The following is a 27097-nucleotide window of genomic DNA, read 5'->3' as shown; positions in this document are numbered from 1 at the left end:
GTGGTTGTTTTAGGCCCGCATGAAGCTGTGGGCGGGGTTGTAGCCTCTGAGTGGGTGGGCAGTTTCACTGGCTGTAGCCACTCAGCGCTGGGTAGGCGTGGTTGTTTCAGGCCAGCATGAAGCTGTGGGCGGGGTTGTAGCCTCTGAGTGGGCGGGCCGTTTCCCGGGCTGTAGTCCTTCAGCGGCTGGATAGGCGTGGTTGTTTCAGGACTGCATGAAGCTGTGGGCGGTGTTGTAGCCTCTGAGTGGGCGGGCCGTTTCCCGGGCTGTTCCCACTCAGCGCTGGGAAGGCGTGGTTGTTTCAGGCCCACATGACGCTGTGGGCGGGGTTGTCCCAGGCTGTGTCCGGCCAGTGGCTGCGCTGCGCTCCTCCCTCCTCTGGGTGTCGCTGTAGCGGGCGGTGCTGCGGCCTCCATGTGCTCGGGCTGTTGTCGGTGCCGGGTGTTATCTCAGAGCCGGCTTTGTTTTCAGTGAGACGGACTGTACGGGAGGACGGAGCTCCGGAGGGACGCAGAGGTGACTGAGCTGGGGGGAAGGGGAGGGACACGTGCTACCGCCGGGGCACCTCACAGCCCGGCCATTGTTCCTGACAAAGAGCGCCACACTGTGCGGGGGAGGGGCGGCCCTGGGGTAACAGGAGGGGGACACTGAGATCGAGGGGACAGTAGTGATAAGGAAGAGCTGAGGGGGCATTACTGGGGGACTCATTTTTCTGTGGGGAAAAATCCGTACTGGGGGTATTAGTGAGGGGGATATTGTGGGGGCTGGGGAAATTATCGGGGTTTTCAGCGCTGTGGGGTTAAATCTGGGGGGGGGGGGGGCAGCGGCTGGAGGCATCAGTGAGGGAATAAAGAGGGCTGAGAGGGCAATACTGGGTGTAAATCTGTATTTGGGCGCAGCTGGGGGTATTTAAGGGGCATTAGTGAGGCAATAAAATATTAGAGGCAGCTTGGGACATTAGAGGGGGCTTCAGCTCTCTGGGGGTAAATCCAGACATTGAGTAGCAATAAGGGAGGACTGAGGGGGCAACTTGGGGCATTAGTGGGTGATATCACTCTGTGGGGTTAAATCTGGATGGGGTGGCAGCTGGAGGCATTAGTGAGGCAATAAAGGAGGGCTGAGGGGGCAAATCTGGACTTGGGGCAACTGAGGGTATTAGTGAGGCAATAAAGGACTTAGGGGGCAGCTTGGGACATTAGAGGGGGCTTCAGGTCTCTGGGGGTAAATCCAGACATCTAGACATTGAGTGGCAATAAAGGAGGACTGAGGGTGCAGCTTGGGCATTAGTTAGGGATTCCGCTCTGTGGGGGTAAATCCGGACTTGGGGGCAGCTAAAGGTATCTGCGGCATTTTTGAGTGCTTTAGCTCTGTGGGGTAACAGCACTGGGGGATTAGGGGTGGGCTGAGGGGGCAGCCTGGGTGTATGTGGATCATTAGTGAAGACTTAATCTCTGTGGGGTAAAAAAAAAAAACTTAGGGATGGGGGTCATTAGGGTTACAGCTCAGGAAAGGGGGTGCTTGAGGCAGCAGTGGTAATTAGGATGCTGCCCTGCAGGCAGGGGTGCATCCAAAAGAGACCTGTTCTGGGGATGGGGGTCTAGTGTAAGTGTTTGGATAGCATGATCGAGCTACAGGTGACCATACATTATACAACATCTTCGCCCATTCATACATTTGATACAATAAACATTTCTAATTGGGCTAAAATGTTGATTCCTCACCGCAGCACGATCGACCTGCAAATGGTATACCATGATTATGAATGGTGTGTTTGTTTCAGAGCGCTCTCTAATGGCATGTCTATTGCGAGCGATTGGTGGTGCTGTTTATAGTGTATGGCCAGTTTAAAGTACACCATAGCTGCATGGAAGATCAGAATTAAGAGTCAGCCCTGGAGAGTGTAGGTAAAGGCTATGGGGTCGGAACTGGGGAGTAAAGGACAGCACAGAGGAGAGTTGCACTTGTAGATCGGGAGAGTACAGGACAGAGGATGAGGCTTTCTGCTGTTTGGTGGCTTTAGGGACACAGTGCTTTGATGTCTTTGTTTTGGTTTGTAGGCCTGAAGTCCTTCTGGTTTGGGAATACAGATATGTGGTGTGGGCCCGGCTGGTGGGTTGTCCGGTTTGAGTTCTGATGGCTCCCTTTGCTGGGGAAGGGGGGCAGGTTTGTAGGGATTTTGAGGGTTTATTTTTGCTTTGGAAGATGTTTAGATATGTATGTCTGATGATATCTTAGTTTCGCATGGAGGTAGTGGGTTGCTTAGACCCTGGATTTAGTGATTACAGCGTCACAGGACCTCTTGAGCTGGATACACACTATGCAATTTCAATTGTCAGTTAAACTTAACTAACTAAAGCATGTCTTATTGAGAGAGATTGTTTTTGCGCATTTCTGATCTCTAAATCGATTGTAAGCAGATTGTACATGCTAGACATTATCGCTGGATCACTTTATCTGATGGGAAAACTGCATTGTTTATATCCAGCATTAAGGCCTGTACACACTTGCAATAAGTCATTTAATAATACAAACAGTTGTTAAAGGAGTACTGTAGGGGGGAAAAAAGAGTTGAACTTACCTGGGGCTTCTAATAGTCCCGTGCAGACATCCTGTGCCCGCACAGCCACTCATCGATGTTTTTTTAAGAAAGTTTGTGGGGTTCATGATGGCAGACTGAGTTAAGGGTCTCTAGTAGAAATGGTCAATGAGATTCTAAAATATTCTGGCTTGTAGCCAATCAGAAGCACTTCCTGTTCATTTTGATTAGCCTAATTAAAAGCTGCATACATTTCTAATACATCTATTTACAATTTTAAAATAGATAAATTAGCATCTCATTGAAGAACTCTATTCACCAGTACTCCTTGCCTCCTCCTGGGTAGTTCAGGGCGAAGCAGTGCTTTTCAGCGCTGCTAGATTTGGACGCAACCGGCGCCTCCATAGACTACAATAGGAATCATTCCTATTGCAGCGCTCAGTGAGTAACGTCGGAGCCGTCAGCAGACGGAGCCGAGGTTGCTTAAAAACATAATAATTCGGCCTCCAGCAATCGCTGGAAGCCGAATTATTTCATTCCCCACTATCCATGCCGGCCTGGAGGGGGAATAGTATATAACACGGCTGGGACTTGTGCAGCAGCAGGATCAGCCATATACCGGCTGTATCCTGCGCCCAAGTCTACCGGCGCCGATTTCAAATGTACTCATTTCAGGGTGGCTGGACTTCTGTAAATTGAGGTTTGTGTGCAATTATATGGTATTTGCCATATCATTATATACAAAGCTCTCCACAACTTCGCTCCTTCTTATCTAAATAAACTTATTTCCAGATTCCATCCTACATGCAATTTCTGCTCTACTAATGGTACCCATACACTTAGATTTGCAGCAGATTCGACCATCAGATTCCTGTCAGGTCAAACACTCCCTCAACATATCCGCCACTCACTCACACTAAGGCTACATACACACTTGAGATAAGTCTTTGGAAAATGCAAGATCACAGACCAATCTTACCCCCTTCCATGTAGTATGAGAGCCCTACTCTACACAGTCTATTCTATGGAGCTGAACTCCCCATCAGATAAAATCTTTGCAAGATGCTGCACACAAAGATGCCCATACACATTCAAAAGATCATTATCTGCAAAAGATCTGTTCCTGCAAAAAATCCATTCCTGCAAAATGCATTCATAGTCTATGAGATCTGCAGATCATCATACACACCTTGTTTAACAGACTTCATCTGCATATCTGGCAATCTGCAGATCTGAAAATCCATCCTGGTGGATCTGATCTGCAGATGATTGCCTGTTAAACCAGGTGTGTATGAGGATCTGCAGATCTCATAGACTATGAATGCGGTTTGCAGGAATGGATTTCTGGCAGGAACAGATCTTTTGCAGATAATGGTCTTTTGTGTCTGTACAACATCTGTGTGTGCAGCATCTTGCAAAGATTTCTGTCTGATGGGGAGTTCAGCTCCATAGAATAGACTGTGTAGGTAGGGCTCTCATACTACATGGAAGGGGGTAAAATTGGTCTGTGATCTTGCCTTTTCCAAAGACTGTTATCTCAAGTGTGTATGAAGCATTACTCTGTAGTTGATTTGTTCACTGCATCAGCGGTAATCCACCATTGTCTTGTAATAACTGTTGTATTTATTTTGTAATCTTATACCCTGTATGCTGCTGTACAGTGCTACAGAAGATGCAGGCGCTATATAAACTAATAATAATGTATAGCGCAATCTCTGGGATGTATGCAGCGTGTTTGTTGGCTAACGATGCTAGGCATGCTTGTTCTACATTGATACATATCCATTGCTACGTCAGTGCTGGGAATGACAGTCCTATCTTCCATCCGCTAGCAGTGACAAGCCTTCACCACCATGCCAAGGAAGAAGGTGACCGAGGGGAACGGACGGCCGAGCGGCAAGAAACGGTCAGCGGGAAAGAAGCGTGGTCGGGATGACTTCAGCAGTGATGACGACTTGGACCTGGATGGCAGCCCAGCATCCGACAGCGGCCCCAATCACAAGCGGGCCAGCAAGGCAGGAGCCAAATCACCCACTGGAATCGCTGCCATCGTAGTCACTGAGCCGGAGCATTCAAAAGAGAAGATTGTAAGTATTCCTCCTTACAGTGTGTATATCTGCATGCAGTCTGCAGGCTCCCTCCGTGCATTTCCTCTCGGGGCATTACAGATGTAAAGTCAGTAAGCCAATTGATACTAAATCTGTGTTCTCCCCAGAAATTATTTCCAGCCAGGTGGCATGAAAAAGTAGTCGGGTGAGGCAAGATGAGAGAATGCAGGGCCGGTGCTTCTGTGCATAACTCTGCGTACAGCATAGGTGGAGGTGAGCTGATAACAGCCGGGTGGTCACCAAAACTAGCCGGGTGGAGCACCCGACTAAAAGAGCCTGGGGAGAACACTGTATACATGCATAATAATGCTGCATGCATGGGTCTATTAGAAAGGGCTGCTCACCTTTCCAGTGTCCTGTGCTTAAAAAGAAATAGAGGAAGGTAGTATAAATTACCGGCACCAGAATGCAGCTGGGAGAGGATTGTGTCATCCGCTGGGGTCACAGGATGTGTGCTCCTCAATAGGCCAATCAGCATTAGAAGAGAAGAAAGCAAAGGCACTGCTCCTTTAAGAACCCTTTATTGTGGGATGGGTATATACAGGTTGGGGGGGGGGGGGGGGTGAGTTTCCCTTTACCCCCGCTTTACCGGTATCTACCTATACCGCAGTAGAGGGCTCTCAACCAGCTTGGCATTGTGATTCTTTCCAGATTTTAGGGTCTAAAAGCGGTCCTAAAACCTGGAAAAAAATCATGTAGCTAGGGAGTATAGTGAGATTGCTGGCTGTCGTCATGGCAGATGGCGATCTTACCAGGGGAAGCAGAGCCTCGGAGGAGAGGAAGTAGAATGGTGGCCGATGTCGGGATCCCCCTGGAGGCGAGTTAAACCGCCCGCTGCGTGCATTGCTCTACATTGACCTCACGGCGACTACCACGAATCCAGCTTGGGATAACCGCTCCTAGCTTGTTTTTATGTACTTTTCTGCCCACTCACACTGCTTGTGGGAAGCCGCTCCATAGTAACAGACTTGTTGCTAGCCTACAGGCTAGTGATGTGTCTAACCATACAGCATCAGGCCTTAAAGGAGTTATCAGGCATGTTATAGCAAAATAAGTGCTACTTACCTGGGGCTATGTCCAGCCCCAAGCTCCCAGCATGTCCCTCGCTGCCTCTGCCTCCCGGAGCGGCGCTGTCGATCACCACCAGGTGGACCGGAGCGCCTGCGCAGTACGCACCGATCCACGTGGTGGTGATTGATAAAGCAGCTGACGTCTTCAGCTGGAACCGGGAGGCAGAGGCGGCGAACGGCTGCGGCGAGGGACATGCTTGGGGCTGGACGAATGCCCCGGTAAGTAGCACTTACTTTGCCATAACATGCCTGATAACTCCTTTAACCAGAGATGAATGCTTTGGCACAAAATAAACATGTCCCCTGGTTTTACAAAATAAATACTGTGCCTGATATTTTCGCCGCTCTGGTGTGCTGTTTTTTTGTGTGTTTTTTTTTTTTTTTCCACTAAAACTCCATGCAAAACACAGTTCCTCAGAAAAGCATACTATTTAGTGGGCTGTTTGCAAAATGAAATCACCATTTCTAAAAACCTCTTATGACTAACAAATATAGATTTAAAGAACAAAAAAGTTTTTCAATATACCCTCGGCACCAGCAGCTCCTCCCATCTCATCACAGCTCTCTGTGATGCTGCAAATATACAGAACAGGAAAGCAGAGCCAGAAGGGGGCAGGCTTGGGCTTTAAAAGACATCAGAGAAGAGACTCTGCTATAGTGATGAATGCTCAGTCAGGGATTTCATCAGGGCTGATAACAAGCAGGCTGAGCAGTGAAGGATGAAACAGAGAGCAGGGTAGGTGTTTTCTAGAATGTTCCCACTGATATATATGGTAAAATACATGAGTGTGCTTCGTCTCTGGTACACTTTAAGCCTGCTGGATGTGCATAAAGGTGTACGTAGAGACCTAAGCCTCCTACACACGCATGGCTAAAGTTGGCCGAGGCGGCTGATAACGAGCGGATGTGTAAAGATGCCACCGGCACACAAGCGATCCGCTCTGTGGAGCAACTTGGCCAAGCATGACCACATTCATTGTGGACCGCCATATGCTGTCACACACGTGCCCCCTGCATAGTGACAGTGCACGCCATCGGCTACACAGCTGACTTTGCATGTAAACGACCCAGCCCAGCGATGTAGCCCGAGAGGGTCATGGCCTAATCCGATAGGTGACATCAGTCAAAGGTGTGTATGCACTTTAAGACTGTCACTACTGTCCCCAGGAGTTTATAGGCTAATCCTGTCATAATCTAATGCCTTACCATATTCTGTATTTACTAGTCTACCTAAGCCCGTTTAAAGTGAACCTAAAGTGAACAAAAAAAAAAATGAGAATAACTCACCTAGGGCTTCCCTCAGCCCCCTGCCGACGATAGGTGCCCTCGCAGCCCCGCTCCGATGGCCCAGGACCCGCCGGCGAACACTTCCGGTTGGGCCGTCACCGGCCGACAGGCATGGGAACGCGAGTGATTGTTCGCGTTCCCAGCCTGTATATCGCCCCCTATGCTGCTATTGCGGCCAGGAGGTCGCAATAGCAGCATAGGGGGCGATATACAGGCTGGGAACGAGAAGAATCACTCGCGTTCCCATGCCTGTTGGCCGGTGACGGCCAAACAGGAAGTGTTCGCCGGCGGGTGCAGAAGCATCTGAGCGGGGCTGCGAGGGCACCTATCGTCTGCAGGGGGCTGAGGGAAGCCTCAGGTGAGTTATTCTCATTTTTTTTTTTTTTTGTTCACTTTAAAAACGGGCTCTAGGTAGTGATAGCGTGCACCCACCCGCCGCACACAGCCGCCCTGCTCCCTGGCCCGTCCTCCCGTCCCAACGGTTGACTGTACTGCCACTGGATGGACAGATGGGAAGATGACGCAGACAATTAGGTTTTATTATACAGGATAGATCACTGACATCTCCTGCAGCATTTAACAGAGTACATAGTCATGTCACTGAGTGTCCTCAGAGGAGCTCCCAATCTAATCCTACCCAAGGCCTGATTTAACATGTTTTGCCCCTAGGCCATGTATGCTGGGGCTTCCCTTTTGTTAATGACAGTGCCCCTCCCATTCCATGTGCAGCCCCCTCTTCCATGTGTATCATCCATGTACAGCAGCCCCTTTCTTTCATGAACAGCTCCCTCTTCCATGTGTATCATCCATGTACAGCAGCCCCTTTCTTTCATGAACAGCTCCCTCTTCCATGTGTATCATCCATGTACAGCAGCCCCTTTCTTTCATGAACAGCTCCCTCTTCCATGTGTATCATCCATGTACAGCAGCCCCTTTCTTTCATGAACAGCTCCCTCTTCCATGTGTATTCTCCATGTACAGCAGCCTCCTCCCATTCCATGTGCAGCCCCCTCTTCCATGTGTATTCTCCATGTACCGCAGCCCCTTTCTTTCATGAACAGCTCCCCCTCCATGTGTATTCTCCATGTACAGCAGCCTCCTCCCATTCCATGTGCAGCCGCCTCTTCCTTGTGTATTATCCATGTACAGCACCCCCTTTCTTTCATGAACTGCTCCCTTGAGCACTAGTTTTCCTTTTTCGTGTATTCCCCATTTTCAGCCTCCTCTTTCATATATGGCGACCAGTCTTTCATGTCCAGGTGCACCCTTGAGCTGCAGCCACCCAAGGCCTGGACCTTTGTGGCCCTTTCAGAAATCCGGCCCTGATCTTAACATAGTCCTAGTCTAATGTCCTACCATATTATTATATATTTATACAGTGCTGAAATCTTTTGCAGCACTTTAGAGTACATAGCCATGTCACTGACTGTCCTCAGAGGAAGCACACAATTTAATCCTACCATAGTCCTAGTCTAATGTCCTACCATATCATTATGTATATATAAAGCACTGACATCTTTTGCAGCACTTTACAGAGTACATAGTCATGTCACGGACTCTCCTCCGAGGAGCTCACAGTTGGATCCTTTCCATAGGCCTGGAGCACACCAAAAACCGCTAGCAGATCCGCAAAATGCTAGCAGATTTTGAAACGCTTTTTCTTATTTTTCTGTAGCATTTCACCTAGCATTTTGCGGTTTTTGGAAGCGTTTTTGATGTAGTAGATTTCATGTATTGTTACAGTAAAGCTGTTACTGAACAGCTTCTGTAACAAAAAACGCCGGCAAAACCGCTCTGAACTGCCGTTTTTCAGAGCGGTTTGCTTTTTTCCTATACTTTACATTGGAGGCAGAAACGCCTCCGCAATCCAAAAAATGCCTCACCCCGGGAGTATGCGTTTCAGCAAAACACCTCCCGCTCTGGTGTGACCCACCCCATTGAAATACATTAACCAATCGTATCCACGGCCGCAAGCGGCTGCAAAAACGCCTGAGAACCCGCTCGGTGTGCCCCAGCCCTAAGTCAGTCATTGTCTTGTGTTCCTGTGGATGTGTAAAGCCTTGTACACATGCTAGAAAGTTCTTGGCCCGAGGTGGCCGGTCAGGGTGCATTTGCTGATAATTTGATGTTTACGGGCGGCTTCCCCAAAGCATTGCCAAGAGATCCAGATAATCTCAGTAGCGTGCAGGCCAAGGCCGTTATTCTCTTCCTTACCTCTCCCGCTCAATGCGACACTGCCATCCCTCCACCCCCATAGCAACAGCAGTGGGCCCTGAACTGTCCCACGTGGTACAGTACAGATCACTGCAGGCCATTGTGTATACACCCGAAAGTGTACCTGAAGTTAATTTTACAGAAAAGGGTAAATACTTAATTTAGAAGTACAAGCCTGTGCAGCAGCATGGAGCCACTCCTGTATGGCCACACTTGTACACAGATGGTTGCGTGGTCCCGGCGAGTAGTGGTGGGCTCAAGAAAGATTGGAGGAGCATCCAGAGGATTCCCTCTACTGAGATAAGTTATCTTGTCTTTTGTATTGCTTTTAAGGTTAATTTGTGGGGAACCAGTAGACTTTTCTATGTTTTTTTTTTTGCGATGTGGGGGAAGCCAGAGTGTCTGGAGGAAACCCACTCTATGCAGATAGTGTCCTGGCCCAGGTTTGAACAGGACATTAGATTATGGCAGGATTTAGAGTGTGAGCTCCTCTGAGGACAGTCAGTGACATGACTATGTAGTCTGTAATGTGCTGCAGAAGATGTCAGTGCTATATAAATACATAATGATGCAGAATAATCATTGCCTGTAGAGTGGGGTGACAGCCGTGTTGTGACACGTTGCCTCTTCAGTCTCTTTAAAACTGATTATAATTGAGGTTTATTCAGGCCAAGCCTTGTGTGACGCACCAAAACCTGTTTTATATACTCACCCTGCCTCAGTCCCTATAAAGAGACGCTGTGTGATATCACTGGGGACTGTGTGTCTGAGCATAATGATGGGGCACAGCAGAACTTGGCTGTCTCTTGTATTCCCCCCCCCCCCCCCTTCCTTTATGCCAGTGTCGGCTATACGACCGACAGGATCTCTATGGAAATAAATATTCCAATATTCATTGTTCTCATTAAAGAGGAGCTGTAACGTCAAAACGTCCTCTGGGGGGTACTCGCCACGGGTGGGGGAAGCCTCAGGATCCTAATGAGGCTTCCCACGCTGTCCTCCGTCCCTCAGGGGTCTCGCTGCAGCCCTCCGTACAGCGGTAACATCAATATTTACCTTCTCGGCTCCTGCGCAGGCGCTCTGACGGCTGTCAGCTCCGAAGTAGGCGAAAATACTCGATCGCTGTCGGGTCTGCTCTATTGCGCAGGCGCAAGTCTCCAGCGCCTGTGAAGTAGAGCGGACCCGACTCAGATTGGGTATTTCCGTCTACTTCGGAGCCGAAAGCAGCCACAGCGCCCCCGCTGGAGCCTGCAAAGGTAAATATTGAACTGACAGTCGGGTCTGTCGCCGGCTGTTCGGAGGGCTGCAGCGAGACCCCCGTGGGACAGAGGACGGCGTGGGAAGCCTCATTAGGATCCCGAGGCTTCCACCACCTGAGGTGAGTACCCCCCAGGGGATGTTTTTGATGTTAGTCTCTTTAAATGAGAGCTGTCTGACTGGTGACCACTGGAGGATGACTGCAGACATTCCACTTCTCAGAGTAAGCCGAATGCCAGTGTCCAGCAGCTCCACGGCCTGTCTAGCGATCCCAGCGGATTGCAGATGTGGCCTTCATAAGGGATGCAGTGAGGAGGGTTAAACAAGATGCAAATGATTCAGAGTTGGTGCAAATTTTTGTACTGCTAATTTTATGCAGCTTCAAAGTTAGTGAACCCGAGGTAAGTGTGATATGGAGGCTGCCATATTTATTTCCCTTTAAAGGGAACCAGAGACGAAGCACCCTTGTGTATTTTACCATATACATCAGTAAGAACATTAGAGAAACCACTTACCCTGCTCTCTGTTTCATCCTCACTGCACTGAGCATTCAGTCTGGCTTTGCTGGGAATAATTATAGCTGAGTCGTTATAGCAGAGCCACAAGGGGGCAGGCTTGGGCTTGAAAAGACACCAGAGAAGACAGTCAGCTATAATCTTTCCTTAGCAAAGCTAGACTGAATGCTCAGTCGGGGATTCTTATCAGAGGTGATAACAGTCAGATTAAACAGAGACCAATGAAACAAAGAGCAGATTTGGTGTTTACTGTCATGTTCCCACTGATTTATAAGGTAAAATACATGCGGGTGCTTCATCTCTGGTTCTCTTTAATCACTACCAGTTGCCTGGTAGTCCTGCTGATCCTCTGCCTCTAATACTTTTAGCCACAGACACTGAACAAGCATGCAACAGATCAGGGGTTTCATTGTCAGATCTGGACAGATAGCTGCATACTTGTTTCAGGGTGTGATCCAGAAACTACTGCAGCCAAATAGACCAGTAAGGCTGCCAGGCAACTAGCATTGCTTAGAAGGAAATAAATATGGAAGCCTCCATATCCTGCTCACTTCACTTGTCCTTTAAACGGCAGCTCCTTTTGAAGCTGCATACCTTTGCATTTAATTATAATTTTGCATCAACTCTGAATTGTTTGCATCTCATTGACAAGAAGTGTTTATTTGTTTTTTTTTTGGTTTTGCTTTGTTTACTTATTTGGTATTATGTGGTAATGTTGCAGCCTCTACTTGGGTCATATTGGAACATAGTGCAAGTTGCTTAATCATTAGTAAATTAGCGATTGTGTGAGGCTCAGTGCACACCGAGCGGTTTTGGATGCGATCCGCCGGCCGCATTCCCCTGTAAAACTGCTTCGCTAATGTATTTCAATGAGATGGTGCATATCGGCTGTTTGAGGTTTGTAGCAAACCACAAACGTGCCTCCTGCTGCAGGTTTGCAGAAGCGTTTCTGCCTCAATGTAAAGTACAGGAAAAACGCAAACCGCTCTGAAAAACTCTAGATCAGAGCAGTTTTCCAGGCGTTTTTGTTACAAAAGCTGTTCACTAACAGCTTTTACTGTAACGGTATTTGTAATCTGCTACCCAAAAATGCTCCCAAAAGTGCTAGGCATGTTTAGAAAACCTCACTAAACATGCCTAGAATCGCTCTGAAATCTGCTCCAAAGACTACTAGCGGTTTGTGGATCTGCTAGCGGTTTTGGTGTGCACTGGGCCTTAAGTTATCCTAGCCATACAGTTCTCGATGGCCACCCAGGGTGGTGAAATGATTGATCCCTCTCCAATCAGCATCCTATCAGAGAGGGATCTCTTCCTTCCTGCCACACTCAGCACATTGATGTTTAAAGGGCAACTGAAGCAAAAGGGATATGAAAGCTGACCTATTTATTTCCTTTTTAACAATGCACATTGCCTGGCTGTCTTTCTGATCCTCTGCCTCTAATACTTTTAGCCATACACCCTGAACAAGCATGCAGCAGATCAGGTGTTTCTGACATTATTGTCAGATCTGACAAGATTAGCTTCATGCTCGTTTCTGGTGTGATTCAGCCAATACTGCAGCCAAATAGATCAGCAGGACTGCCAGGCAATGTGTATTGTTTAAATGAAATAAATATGGCAGCCTCCATATTATTCTTACTTCAATTTCCCTTTAACAACGAGCCACTGTGATACTTCGTTCAATGGAATGCAACACTATTTAGTTCAGCTACCACTTTTGCCCAGTCCCCGAACAGTGCAGATCTGTGGTCCTCTCCGTTCAGTGCTTTTCATTAATTTTAAGGTCAGAATTAATATACCTATACCCGTAGACATACTCCGATCACACCCCTGGACTCCTCTACGCTACGTCACCGGCCGGCGGGTGGGAGTGCTCGATGGGCGGCGTCTCGCTTACACATGTTGGCGGTGACGTAGAGGAGTCCTGTTCCCCATCAGGTCCGTGTACCTGGGGGTGGAGCATGTGACGTGGACGGGCGGAGAAGGGACGCGTCCTAGTGATGCGTTTTTTTTTCTCCGCATCCCTTCTTCCGCAACACGTGATAGGTTTGACGTCCAGCTATTGGCCCACTGTAAGTTACATGCGTTCCCCATCAGGTCCGCTCTATGTCAAGAGCGGGGATTGGTTCTTTTTTGGAGTCCAGGGGTGTGATTGGAGTATGTCTACGGGGTATAGGTATATAATGAATACATTTTGCTGGTGTTATCAGACAGTCATTACTTGATAAAGGAGCTGCGCTCCGAAACGTTGTGTTTTCATGACTAAGCTGAATAAATCTTAATAGCATTTGAAGACGGTGCCGACTGCCTTGTTCGATTATTGATGGGATTGGCTATCCTTACAGCCTGGCACGTCACCCTTAACTGTCGGGGTGCATAACTACATTTTGAGGTCAGAATTAATTAAAATTTATTCAGTCGGACACGTTGGGGCAATAGATTTCTGACAGATTTGATTAGTGATTAAACCTGCCAGGAATACCAATACGTTTTTTGTTTTTTTGTTTGTCAGCTTAAAGAGACTCTGAAGTCTCCCAAAATTGCTCTTTTTATTTAACAATTCTCTTAAGCAGGATAACCCAAGCTAAAATACTGCATCCCGCAGCAGAACGAGGGTCTTGTAACCCCCAAATCCCCGGGGCTGAAATCGGGGAGCGATTCCTACGAGGCAGAGCTTTGGGCTGCAGCTCTGCCTCTCAGCGCGTCAATCCCCGCTGATCGCTGCCTTTCCCCGCCCCTCTGTCTTCCTTCACTGAGAGGGGTGGGGGAGAGGCAGAGATTTACACGAATGGAGGCAGAGCTGCAGCTCAAAGCTCTGACCCCCCCCTGGGCAGCAAAATCCATGACTTTGAAAGTCGTGGATTTTTGCCCCCGTATTTGGAGGGTTAAATACAGCGATCTGCCGTGGGATGCAGCATTTTAGCTTGGATTATTTTGCTTAAAGAGAATCTGTACTCTAAAATTCTTACAATAAAAAGCATTCCATTCTATTCATTATGTTCTCCTGGGCTCCTCTGTGCTGTTTCTGCCACTCTCTGCTGCAATCCTGGCTTGTAATTGCCAGTTTTAGGCAGTGTTTACAAACAAGACATGGCTGCTAAAAGATTGTGATAGGCTCAAGTAAGCAGTGTGTGAGTCATACAGAGCTTGCAGGGGGCCTGGAGAGGGTGTGTATAGCTTCTATCCAATCACAAGCAGCACATTCCAGCCAGACTGCCTGAACCCGACAGAGGAGAGAAGATTAGATCATATAACAGAGATAACACAGCCGCTGTGCAATTAGGAAAGGCTGCAGTAAGCCAGAGCACATTAGAACAGGCATAGGAGTTAAATAAAAAGTGCAATTTTGGGAGACTTCAGTCTCTTTAACTGCATATATAGCAGACACCTGAAGTGAGAGGTATGTGGAGGCTGCCATATTTATTTCCTGTTAAGCAATACCAGTTGCCTGGCTGTCCTGCTTATCTTCTGCCTCTAATACTTTTAGCCACAGACCCTGAACAAGCATGCAGCAGATCAGGGACTCTGACTGCATTTTCTATGTGCTTGTTTCAGGATTGGGATTCAGACACTACTAAAGCATGAAAGATCAGCAGGACTGCCATGCAACTGGTATTGTTTTAAAAGAAAATAAACATGGCAGCCTCCATATCCCTCTTCCTTCATATTCCCTTTATTATAATTTCCAGTCTAGGTTGTTTGACCCCCTGTGATTAGATGGTCACTGAGATGTAAATAGTTCTAACTTGCATTCAGACTTAATACAGATCGTATGCAGCTTAGATATGGACTGATCCAAATTGGCCGGAAGCTCATTTGATTGGCCCGATTCCAAGCTGCATACAATTTGCATTGTTTGTAAGTTGGAATCTGTAGCCTGTCATGGAGCATGTTTTAGAGTCTGTAATGCTGGGTACACAATGCGGTTTTTTTCTGACGATTTTTCGTCCGATCGTTCTCCGATTCGATTTTCCGATCGCTTTTATTCTGTTATCTTTACTTATCTATTTCCATTCACTTCTATCAGAAAACGACCGAAAATGAGATCGGACGTGTCGGATATTATCTATTGAGCCATTTATCTACCACAAAATTGTATGGTGTGTACCTAGCATAAGATTGCCTTTTGGTTGTATTTTCAGCAGAGGTGTCACCTTCCTGTGCAGATTGCGGTGGTGTAGGATTTCATAAAACGTTTCCAGGCTTTGTGCAGCTTATTGGTTGGCATCTAACATTTCTGTGACGTTTTTCTTTCAGAAACTGGAAGGGTCCAAAGCGAAGGGGCGACTACTGATCTTTGGAGCCACCAACTGGGATTTGATCGGACGTAAAGAAGTGCCTAAGCCGCAAGGTATGGAATTATAAATGAACAAGTGACCTAAGGCCGTTTTAAAAACGCACTCTAGGTCTGTCACCGCCGTGTGCGAGCGCACACGCCCGGCTGGCCTGTCCTGCATCTTGTCCCAACGGCTGTCCGTGCAGGACATGCGAGGTAGCACAAAAGCACTGACACAGACAGGACGCAGGGACACTTGTATATTATTATTCGGTAGGATATAATAATAATTGGTGCTTTTCTGCGTCTTCTGCCGGTGACAGAGGTCATTTAAAGGATCACTATAGTTTAAAATCTGACATAACCGATTGGTTTTGGAGTAGCCCATCTCCTCACCGGGTATTCTCGGGGTTGTATTTTGTTTTCAAAAGCATTTCCTGTACGTCAGTTGCTAAGTCTAACTGCCAGAATAGTAAGATGCCAGGCTCCCTAGTCGCTTGCACACTATTTTGGCGGTTTGCCTGAGCAACTGCCATTCAGGAAATGCTTTTTGAAAACAAAACCCTGAGAATCCCCCATGAGAAGATGGACTAGTCCAAAACCAGATGGTTCTGTCAGATGTTACCTGCTTACTTTTTAAGTTTCATAAAACGGATGTAAACGGTATTTGTACTTTCTCTTTTATGAAGGTTGGGTAGAGAGAGCATCTCGCCTTCCTGATTGATACCGGAATCCTGAAAGATTTAACCCTTATGCTGGGAATACACGGCTCGATTCTGAGCCATTTAGATTTAGATAGATTTCCGACATGTCCGATCTCCCACCCCATTTTTTCCGCGCTCGATTCTACATTGAGGACAATGGAAAAAGATAAGAAAAACGAGCGGAAGATAAGAGAATCGCCTGCGGAATCGAGCTGCAAAATCTAGCCGTGTATGCCCAGCAATCAGTCTGTCAAAGTGACATGCCATATGTGTTTTGTATCATGTTTATTAAATGTTTTGCCCAAGTATATATGTACCAAAGTCCACGTTAGTCAGTAAGGATTGTCATTGAAGTACAAATTTATTATGATACATAATTATGAAAATGTATTGTAAAATGGACTAATCGAATCTTGCAGTGAGAGCATTTGGTCCATTTATTTATTTTTTTGTTTGTTTGTTATGCTGTATAGATTCGCAGTTAAAAAGGTCTGAGGAGTATACAAATTAAAAAATCCACTTACCTGGAACTTCCTCCAGCCCCTGGCAGCCGTCCTGTGCCCTCGCCGCAGCTCCGGTGGCTCCCGGTCCCCTCCGGTGCAGATGCTGACCTCGCCAGTTCGGCATCTGCTGCAGTGTGCAGCTCACTAAGTCGCACTGACGTCATCCGGACTGCACTGTGCAGAGCTACTGGGCCTTGTACAGTCCGGATGACGTCAGTGCGACTGAGAGCTGCTTGAGCAGGCGCAGTGAGAATCTTGCTCGGGGGGGGGGGGGGGGGGGGGCGGCACACTGGCGTGGTGTGGATGTGCACTCCTATAGATGCCCACGGCAGTCTAAGGGTTAAGTTTCTTTATGTAGCTTTCAACTGTCAGGTTAATCTCTCCTCTCCATGCACCATGTGACTGCAGAACAGAACGCCAGTAACGGTTTGTTCAGTAGCATTAACATAAAGTACCCCTGTGAGAGGTGTGATGATACTACATCAATGGTTGTATCAAAGCTGAAGTCTAATCTGATGAAAATGCCTTACAGTGTATGGTTGTGTTAATTACAAACTTTTTTGCCCCACGTTTTGTCAGGATTCAGGAAACTGTATTAGGAGTGTACTCTTTCTCTCTCTTCCCCACCCAGGTGGCTTTGTGTGATTGATCTTTGATGTTACTGATACATAGTGGTGACGATGACAGCACTCCCGCCTTGCAGCACTAGAGTCCTGGGTGTTCAGCAGTGACTCTGTCTGCATGGAGTTTGTATGTTTTCCCTATGTTTATATGGGTTTCCTCTGGCCATGACATTTTCCTTCCACTTACAGGCTATATAGTCGTAGGTGGTCTCCCCCTTCAGGAACCTAAATTTTGGGAACATTGAAGGCATCTGAAGTGAGAAGAACATGGAGGCTGCCATATTTATTTCCTTTTAACAATACCAGTTGTCTGGCAGCCTTGCTGATCTATTTGGCTGCAGTAGTGTCTGAATCACACCAGAAACAAGCATGCAGCTAATCTTGTCAGATATGACAATAATGCCAGAAATGCTTGATTTGCTGCATGCTTGTTCAGGGTGTATGGCTAAAAGTATTAGAGGCAGAGGATCAGCAGGACAGCCAGGCAACTGGTATTGCTTGAAAGGAAATAAATCTAGCAGCCTCAATATCCTTCTCACTTCAGCTGTCCTTTAAATTTGGTCTAAAGTGCTGTGATATAAAGGTTAGCACTATATAAATACATTTATTAAAGCACTATCCTCCATTATGACTCAAAGGGCATAAATGTGCTAGCTCCTGACCTATACCGTATAGGATAACCAACTTTTGTAGGGAGCATAACTATAAAGCATTAGGGCCCGTTTCCACTAGGAGCGGTGCAATGCGGCTACATAGCGGCATCGCACCGCAGGTTTGCTGAAACACATGCACGGCAATGGAAGAGTTTCCACTGCGTGCATGTTGTGCGGAGCGATCCGAGAATCTGCAGCATGCTGCACATTGTCGCATGGCCGCAGCCGCGTCCCATCTCTTCAGTTCACTTCCGCACTGGGAGATACGGAGGTGATGCGATGCGGCTAGGTAGCTGCATTTGCATCATTTTGCATTGGAAACGGGCCCTTACATCTCCCATTGTCAGTTACACGGGTTTCCAGACCACTGTTAGCCACGGTATAGATTAGTAACAGTTACCCCCTCATTGAAATATTATTTACACCGGAATCTTTTTTTTTTTTTTTTACAAAAAATTTTTTTCCTGTAGTTCTATACAAAGAATATACAAATAGTACATAGAATGGCGTTATAATCCGCATTCAAATAGAAAATACCAGGAAACCTAAACATATTGGTTGTCAAAATGGCATTAGTGAAATATAGTATTTGACATTACCAGACCCTCTGTTCCCCTCTCTCTGTGTCTTTTCCAGTCTCCCTTCATTTTCTGGACTCAGCCACCCTCTGAATGTAACTTTCTATCTTTATTGTACAAAGGACTTGCTCTTCCTTTACTATATTTTCCACCGTATAAGACGCTTCGGAATAAGACACACTTAGGTTTAGAGGGCAAAAACCAAGGGGATAAAATATACTAATCCTGGTGCGTCCATGGTGCAGGCGCAACTTGTAGATGTTCTCCCCCCTATTATTGTGTCTTTCCCTGTCTCCTGCTCCCTTGTGTATAATTAGCAATGTTTGGAGCCCAGATCACCTAATCGATGGCTTCCTCGGCAATCGCAGACCTCTCATCTCCAGCGCTGCTCCTCTAGTGCCGGTTTCAGCTGATGATGTGATCAGCAGAAGCCAGCACTAGAGGAGCAGCACCGGAGAGAAGAGGTCTGCGATCGCTGAGGAAGCCATCGATTAGGTGAGACATTCCAGACACTGCCAATTGTACATGAAGGAAGGGGAAAACACGGGAGACAATGCAGGGAGTCCCCGACGTTGCGTTGGTTTAAATCAGCGGGCGTTCGTAAGTCAGAATTCCCTGCATCCACCATATGACTCATTTTTTGGGAAGAAAGTGTCTTGTACGACATAAAATAGATTATACGGATGCGTTTAGCCTTGTCCATCACCAGAATACGATCAGTTTACAGTAAAGGGGCCCAGACACTGGTGTATTTCAGGCGTCAATCGATTCTATACAATCTATCAGAAATTGGTCTATCAAATCAGCCAATCAATTTATTTGCGGCCGGTTTCGATCGATTTGATCTTTCTGACAGGATGGAAAATCTAGGACGATCTGCTGCTGCCAGCAGATCGATGGCCCATAGAATTGCATTGGATCTAAACGTAGCCATACACTGGTCGATTTGCCATCAGATTCGACCAACAGATAGATCCCTCTCTGATCGAATCTGATCAGAGAGGGATCGTATGGCTGCCTTTACTGCAAACAGATTGTGAATCGATTTCAGCCTGAAACCGATCACAATCTGTGGTGGTGCTGCCGCCGCGACTCCCCTGGTCTCTGCTGTCTTCTTCTCCGCTCTGGTCTCCGGGTCTGGCAGGCTTCACTGCCTGTCTGGGGGAAGTTTAAACAGTAGAGCGCCCTCTACTGTTTAAACTTCCTGCCGGGACAGGAAGAAATGAAGCCTGCCTGACCCGGAGACCAGACCAGAGCGGAGAAGACAGCAGAGACCAGGGGAGTCGTTCCGGCGGAGCAGGTAATGTATTGCAGCTGTATTGCGTCGGTCGTCGGGCACTCGAACGCCGCTAGCAACACGCTCCCTACTCGCGGGCGATCGGTGGTAATTTCCCGCACGGAGCGATCGACACGACCGATCTATTTCGGGATTTAGCGTTAACGATTTGACAGCAGATTCTATCCCAGTGATCGAATCTGCTGTCGATCGGCGGGGAATCGGCCTAGTGTATGGCCAGCTTTATGGTCCAATAATGCATTTAGATCTATTCCCAATAGATTTCATCCTGAAATCTATTGGAAATCTGTTCCTAGTGTGTGGCACACATCAGATCAACTTCACAGGTATCTGACAGAAATCTGGTCGAATCTGCTGCAAATCTATAAGTGTATGGCCACCATAAGACTGGCTACTTTCATTTCTCTATTTTCCCGCCCTCTTATCTCGCTATGAGGTCATGCAGGAATTCACCTGATAAAGCCATGATTCTCACGCTCTGGGGAATGCACAACATTTGTTTACCATCACATAAATCAGTTGCGCGGTATTTCATCAATGTTATGACCTCCTGAAAAGAGAGAATTCATAAAACAAAAAGAATAGTGCAGTATTTCTGACAAGTGATAAATATCCCCGCTGTGGCAGGCGTTAGATGAAGCCTCTGGGCGGATTCTCAGTTGATTCAGATTCTCCCAGTTCTTTTAAAGAGAATCTGTACTGTAAAATTCTTACAATAAAAAGCATACCATTCTATTCATTATGTTCTCCTGGGCCCCTCTGTGCTGTTTCTGCCACTCCCTGCTGCAATCCTGGCTTGTAATTAACAGTTTTAGGCAGTGTTTACAAACAAAAGACAGAGCAAGTGATATGCTGAGGAGCTCAGTGTGTCAGTCATACAGAGTGTGCAGGGGGCCTGGAGAGGGTGTGTATAGCTTCTATCCAATCACAAGCAGCACAGCACATTCCAGCCTGAGTCCGCCAGAGCCGCCAGAAGGAAACTGATTAGATCATATAACAGAGATAATGCAGCCACTGTGCAGCTAGGAAAGGCTGCAGTAAGCCAGAGCACATTAGAACAGCTATAGGAACTTATAGGATAGAAGAAATAAGGCTCAAAATTTTGTTAGTCTCTTTAATGCTTTATTTTTTACTTTCTCTTTTTGTTCTTTTGCAGCTGCCTATCGGAACCTGGGGCAGAACCTCTGGGGGCCGCACAGATATGGCTGCCTTGCAGAGATACAAGTACGGACGGTGGCTTCCGGGCCCGTTTCAGCCCACAGCCTCCTCATCACAACAGAGGGCAAGCTGTGGAGTTGGGGTGAGTTATTTTTCTTTTGCAAAGTTTACTTGGGATATTTTAGGGTGCGTACACACATCCAATATTGATTGGCCAACTTTACGCCTTTCATGCAGGTGAGGGCAACAGATTTTGATTACTATGGATAGATTATGTAGGGAAGGGTTTCTCCACTCAGTCCTGAAGTCCCACCCAACAGTGAGTTTTGCAGAAAACCACAGACATTCACAGGAGAGAGATCGCAAAGCGGGTTCGATTTTAAACCCCATCCCCAGAGGGATGGCGATTTGGCTCTGCCGCCATGTTGCAATCGCACTTAAAATGCTGCATGCATCGTGTTGCGATCAAAGCGCTGCAAGTGGACCCAACCCCATTTGTTTGCACCGCTGTCAGTGCAGGCCTTAGTACTTCTGTGGATTTTCACAAAACAACTTGGTCAGAGATGGAGTTTCCATTTGTCGGGAAAAAGTGAGTTTTGAGGGAACACTTAGAGAGTCTGAAGCGAGAATGAATCTTGCTTCAGACCTCATAGATAGTAGGGGCATGCGTGCCCCTGCTAAACCGCCGCTATCGCGCCGCTAAACGGGGGTCCCTTCACCCCCAAATCCCCCTCTTCCGCATAGAGCGCGTGAGGCAGGGCTGCGGCGGTTAGCCCTGCCTGAAGAGCAGCAAAATATACGACCAAGTTGGTCGTTGATTTTGCAGGGGTGAGTTTGGGGGTGAAGGGACCCCCGTTTAGCCGCGGGATAGCGGCGTTTTAGCAGGGGCACACATGCCCCTGCTGAATATAAGCACTGAAGCGAGATTTATTCTCGCTTCAGTGTCTCTTTAAAGATTTCAATGTTTGGAGAATGACTGGTGTGTTGTGGAAGGGGATTCCAGAGGAGGGGTGAAGCATGTGAGAAATCTTGCGTACATGAATGCAAATAGGTGATCCTAGAGGAGGACAAAAAGAAGGTTGTGGATTGGTATCTGGAAACTAGTGGGGAGGTGTACAGGGGAGAGAGATTGTGGAGAGCTTTGTAGGTGAGGGTTAAGAGTGTGAACTGGATCAGTTGGTAGCCAATGAAGAGCTTGAAAGAGGGAGAAGAAAGATGAAACGAGCAGCCGGGTTCAGTACACATTGGAGCGTTGCTAGCCTCTTAGTTGGTAGTCCACAAAGTAGAATATTACAATACAGATGGTCCCCTACTTAAAAACGACTCCAGTTACATTTCAGAGATAAAAAGGTGTATATTTTGTACTTAGTAACAACTTTGTATCTTGCATATTTTTAAGTGTTACAGTATTGTGTAAACTGTTATAAGTAGTTAAAAACACTTTAAAAAAAAAAAAAGCACATTAACCCCCCTGGCGGTGTGAAAAATTCCGCCAGGGGGCAGCGCAGCAGTTTTTTTTTTTTTTAAATTATGTAGCGAGCCTAGGGCTCGCTACATGATAGCCGCTGCTCAGCGGCATCCCCCCAGCCCCGCCGATCGCCTCCGGCGATAGGCGATCAGGAAATCCCGTTCAAAGAACGGGATTTCCTGGAGGGCTTCCCCCGTCGCCATGGCGACGGGGCGTGATGACATCACCGGCGTCAGCGACGTCGGGACGTCATTGGGAGTCCCGAACCACCCCTCGGCGCTGCCTGGCACTGATTGGCCAAGCAGCACACGGGGTCTGGGGGGGCGCCGCATCAGATAGCGGCGATCGGGCGGGGGCCGGCGGCGATCCGATTGCTGGCGCAGCTAGCAAAGTGCTAGCTGCGTCCAGCGAAAAAAAAAATAATGAAAATCGGCCCAGCAGGGCCTGAGCGGCACCCTCCGGCGGCTTACCCCGTGTCCAGCACGGGGTTACCGCTAAGGAGGTTAACTACCGAAACCATGGTTTATACTATATGTCCAAAGCTAGAGTTGTCGGAAGGTAAATTTGTTTCAGACAGGACTCAACTTGCACACAAATTCAATTTACAATCTCCTGTATGGGAACCTGTAAGTAGGGGACTTCCTATAGTCCAGACGAGATCTTATAAGAGCACGCACTAACATTTTAGTTGTGTCAAGCGAGAAAAGGTCTGATGTGATACGTTTCTGAGCTGGAGATGACAGGAGTTGGTTAGGGAGTGAATATGAGGAATAAATGAGAGCAATATGTTTGGGGAACTATAAGCAAGTGGTAAAATTGGATGTGTAGTCACCGTTAGTGTGCACTGTAACCTGCTGTATATGTATGCGGGACTTCAAGCTGCTGTTTACCATCATACATACCAGAAACTCATCTCCCATCATGCTTTGTAATGTAACAGCCAATCGTTAAAATCTGCCACCTCTTTAGCAAATTCAGCAGGTGCTAATTACTGGTGTCAGAAGTGTGAGATTTGAGGAAACCTTGTTGGAAAACGTTAACTGTAGGGACCATTTATATTGTGCTTTTATGATTCCTGTGCTGTTACAATAAAGATTTTTTTTTCATTGATTTCTACATTTTGGTCCAGTGTGGTGCTTGCAGGGCTACTTTCCTTTTTGTGTTTTGCACCATTTATAATGTGGAGACAAATTCCATTATTTCCACAGAAATGAGCACAAGTTTCAGAATTTCTTATTTTTATAATTTATTTTTTTTCATGATCACCACTTTGTACATCGACCCATAAATTCTGTCATTTATCGGGGCTGTAATGTGATGATTTGTCATTTGTAAAATGGCGAACAGCCTGAGCAGAACTAATAGCTCATCTATGCCACCCTCATAGCAGAGGACAGAGTAGTAAAGCAATGGACAACAGTGGCGTATATTTTAGATGCAAAGTTTCCTGCAGGTTGCCATCTTGTAAAGCATTGGTGTCCGGCCACAACGCATGTCAGCGAGACACTTTCTGCTACTTCTAGACCACTGGTGTCAAACTCAAAGCCCTCCTTACCATTTTAAGTGACCCCGAAAGCTTTAAAGAGGAACTCCAGTGAAAATAATGTAATAAAAAAAGTGCTTCATTTTTACAATAATGTATAAATGATTTAGTAATTGTTTGCCCGTTGTAAATCTTTTAAATCCCTGATTTACAGTCTGACATTTATTACATTGTGACATTTTTACTGTTGGCGGGCGATGTAGCTGCTGCATGCCTTTTTGGCAGTTGGAAACAGCTGTAAACAGTTATTTCCCAAAATGCAACAAAGTTCACAGACAGGAAACTGCCAAGAGTACGTACTCAGAATTTCTTTGTGGGAGGGGTTTCACCACAATATCAGCCATATGGCGCCCCCTGATGGTCTGTTTGTGAAAAGGAATAGATTTCTCATGTAAAAGGGGGTATCAGCTACTGATTGGAATAAAGTCTTGGTCGGAGTTTCTCTTTAAATGAATCATTGTAAGCAAACTGCCTTCCCATCCATACCGTTGACAGCCTTACTGGTTCAAACACTATCAGTTTGAGCCGGGGTGCAGCAACAACCCACAGGAGAAAACGCACACACAACACACACTCACACACTCACACTCTTTCTCTCTCTCTTTCTCTCTCTCTCTCTCTCTCTCCATATTGCAGAGTGTTTGTGTAAAAGTTCCTGATCCAGCGCTGCATCGGGTCTCTTCTGGTTTTCCTGGCAGCTGCACACTCTATGCTGCATACCTCCAGCTCCTGATCACGTGACAGTAGTATGCTACACAGCATAGGGCGTATGGCTACCGGGAAGAACAGAAAAGACCCGGAGCAGCACAGGATCAGGTAAATATTACACTATTCCACTGAGCCATTCTGCAGATGGGAAGGATCTGGTCCTTTTATTTTCTTTAGGCATGGGAGCCGTTTCAGCCACGCTATGGAATTGCTGGGTATTCCAAAGGTGCCTGGTTAACTGAGGTGTTTCCACAGGAATTTCCGCATTGCTGTTTCTACAAATCTGCAATCGTGGGTCTTTTTTTTTTTTTTATTTTTTTATTTTTTTTTTTTAGCGTTTGTGCTCACTTTGCAATCACAGTACATTTTGTAGCATTTTTACTACCCGAGCCACAAATAAAAATGATCTTGAATCAGTTGTACAGCAGTCAGCGTTACGCTAAAAAGCTTGAAATCAACAAATTGTGCCAGAAAATGCTGCAAACCTGCTACACAAAGTGCAATCACTCCTTACAGTGGGCCTCTTTGTTTTACACTAAAAAGCGCTAGCGACTTTGCTTTTCTATACTTGTTGCTGAATCGCAATTGCTCTAAAATGCTACCTGCAACTTTTTTGTGATACAAATTGCCTCTGTGTGAATGTGTGAAACAGCCCTTACAATTCTGATATCGGATGTACATTTTATATATATTTGTGCTGGCGCTGAACATGCAGTGATGAGAAGCTTGTGCTTTGTTTCAGGGCGTAATGAGAAGGGACAGCTCGGCCACGGAGACATCAAGCGGGTCGATGCCCCAAAACTCGTCGATAGCCTCAAGGACGAGGTTTTTGTTCATGGTGCCTGTGGCCGAAACCACACTCTGGCCCTGACAGGTAGGTGAAGCTCTGCCCTATGCTGAGAACAGCCATCGCCAGAGGAGCTCTATTGCCACCATAACTGCAGCATCTTTCCATGCTGTGCTTACTGTTTGTTAAAGTAAGTCTCCGGGCAAAAGTTGCTGCAGGGAGGAGCTATTGTCTCCCTGGTGGGTCCCCCTCTGGTGTGGCCTTTCTCTTCTCGGTTTGCAATGCTTTTCCCTTAGTGCTGCTTTCTCACCAGGACCACCTGCTCTGCGTCTGTACGCTGCACTGATTAGTAGGGCTGGCCAATAATATCATTCTGAGTTGAATGTATCTTAGAAATGGACCAGTTGGATGCCGGTGAATTTGATCCTTTCCTAATGGCCCATTTCCACCAGCCACGGCCGTTTGATTCAGCTGCGTGTCCTGTTGTACTGCTCAGACATAGCCCGAATCACTAAGCTATGCATGGCTATAGGGATTCAGCTGCGTGCTGCAGAAATCTGCAGCATATCATCCAGATTCACACAGCAGTGTGATCTGGGCAGCAAAGCCATAACCTCCTTAGCAGTAATCCCGAGTCAGGCTCGGGATGTAAATCCGCAGCTCAGAGCAGTAATCGTGTGCCTGAGTGAGTTTATATGCAGGAGCTGCTGCAGAGCTCTCTGTGGTAAGTTTTGTTTTTTATTTGTTCTTGTTTTTAGGGTCTAAAAGTTTGTGGAAAAAAATAATTCATGGCTTTTAGACCCTAAATCTGGAAATAATTCTAACACCAGGGAGGCGATAGGCAGCGTTTCCCTGACTAGATTTGTCCCTGAATTCTGCACTAGTGGCAGCCGGCCCTAAAGCTTGTACACACGGAGAAAAAAATAATGACAGACAATGACCGACTCCTTTTTCAGATACCGTTTAAAATGTACATTTTTATGCAAATATATGCAGCTCAAAAATAAACCAATCAATTTAAACCTGGGTTGGACTTGATTGGTCTATTTTCAAGCTGCATATATTTGCATAAAAATGTACATAACCCTGCATTATCTCAGAAATATTTGCATCTCATTAATCGTCCCTATTCGCAGTTTCCACCTTGTCTGAGCTCCTCCCTCTTCCTGTTTGCAGAGAACGGGTCAGTTTACGGTTTCGGAGAGAACAAGATGGGGCAGCTTGGTCTGGGAAACAAGACGGATGCCGTATGCAGTCCCGCTCTGGTAATCCCGCGGTCTAATCGTAATGTCTGGCGTTCTGCAGCATGTGCTTATCTGTTACTCACTCCCTGTCTCTCTGCCTAGATCCTGTATAATGGGCAGCCCATCACCAAGGTGGCCTGCGGAGCAGAGTTCAGCATGATCATGGACTGTAAGGGGAACATCTACTCATTCGGATGCCCCGAGTACGGACAGCTGGGTAATTTTCTGCAGGAATCTTTCCATCTATGTGTGCCATAATTCTCTTTTCTTTTGTATCGTCCCCCTCCTATTCCCCCCCCCCCTTTTTCTTTTTCTATTTTTCTTTCTTTCTTCTCTCTCCCCTCTTGCCTTGGAGAACTTGTGGAGAAGCATGTGATCAGTTTGGTCGGTTGAAAGATATGCAAGTCTGATTTGCTAGTCATGATCATGTGCTAAAGCAGGATGTGCTCACAGCAAATCAGAGCTTTGCAAATCTATCAGCCGATCAAACTAATCACATGCTTCTCCATTAGTTCTCCTAGACATGAACAGCACTACTCTCCTTTCTGTGTGTGTTTCCCCCTCTCTC

The 27097-nt window shown here is 46.8% G+C and overlaps 1 protein-coding gene across 1 annotated transcript in view; it reads left to right on the top strand.

The window, feature by feature from the left end:
- The first annotated feature begins 354 nt into the window (after positions 1-354).
- Positions 355-27097, top strand: part of RCC2 (regulator of chromosome condensation 2) — a 35945-nt gene continuing 9202 nt past the window's right edge. The window contains exons 1-7 of the mRNA XM_068241692.1: positions 355-516; positions 4369-4623; positions 15245-15338; positions 20778-20921; positions 25241-25372; positions 26462-26550; positions 26632-26746. Of these exons, the coding sequence (XP_068097793.1) occupies positions 4390-4623; positions 15245-15338; positions 20778-20921; positions 25241-25372; positions 26462-26550; positions 26632-26746 (808 nt within the window). The 5' untranslated portion in view covers positions 355-516; positions 4369-4389. The remainder of the gene's footprint in view (positions 517-4368; positions 4624-15244; positions 15339-20777; positions 20922-25240; positions 25373-26461; positions 26551-26631; positions 26747-27097) is intronic.

This window comes from Hyperolius riggenbachi, chromosome 6 (genome assembly GCF_040937935.1).
Source record: "Hyperolius riggenbachi isolate aHypRig1 chromosome 6, aHypRig1.pri, whole genome shotgun sequence".
Classification (NCBI taxonomy): Eukaryota; Metazoa; Chordata; class Amphibia; order Anura; family Hyperoliidae; genus Hyperolius; species Hyperolius riggenbachi.
Note: the sequence above shows the minus strand (reverse complement) of the source record. Positions and strands in the feature narration are given on the sequence as shown.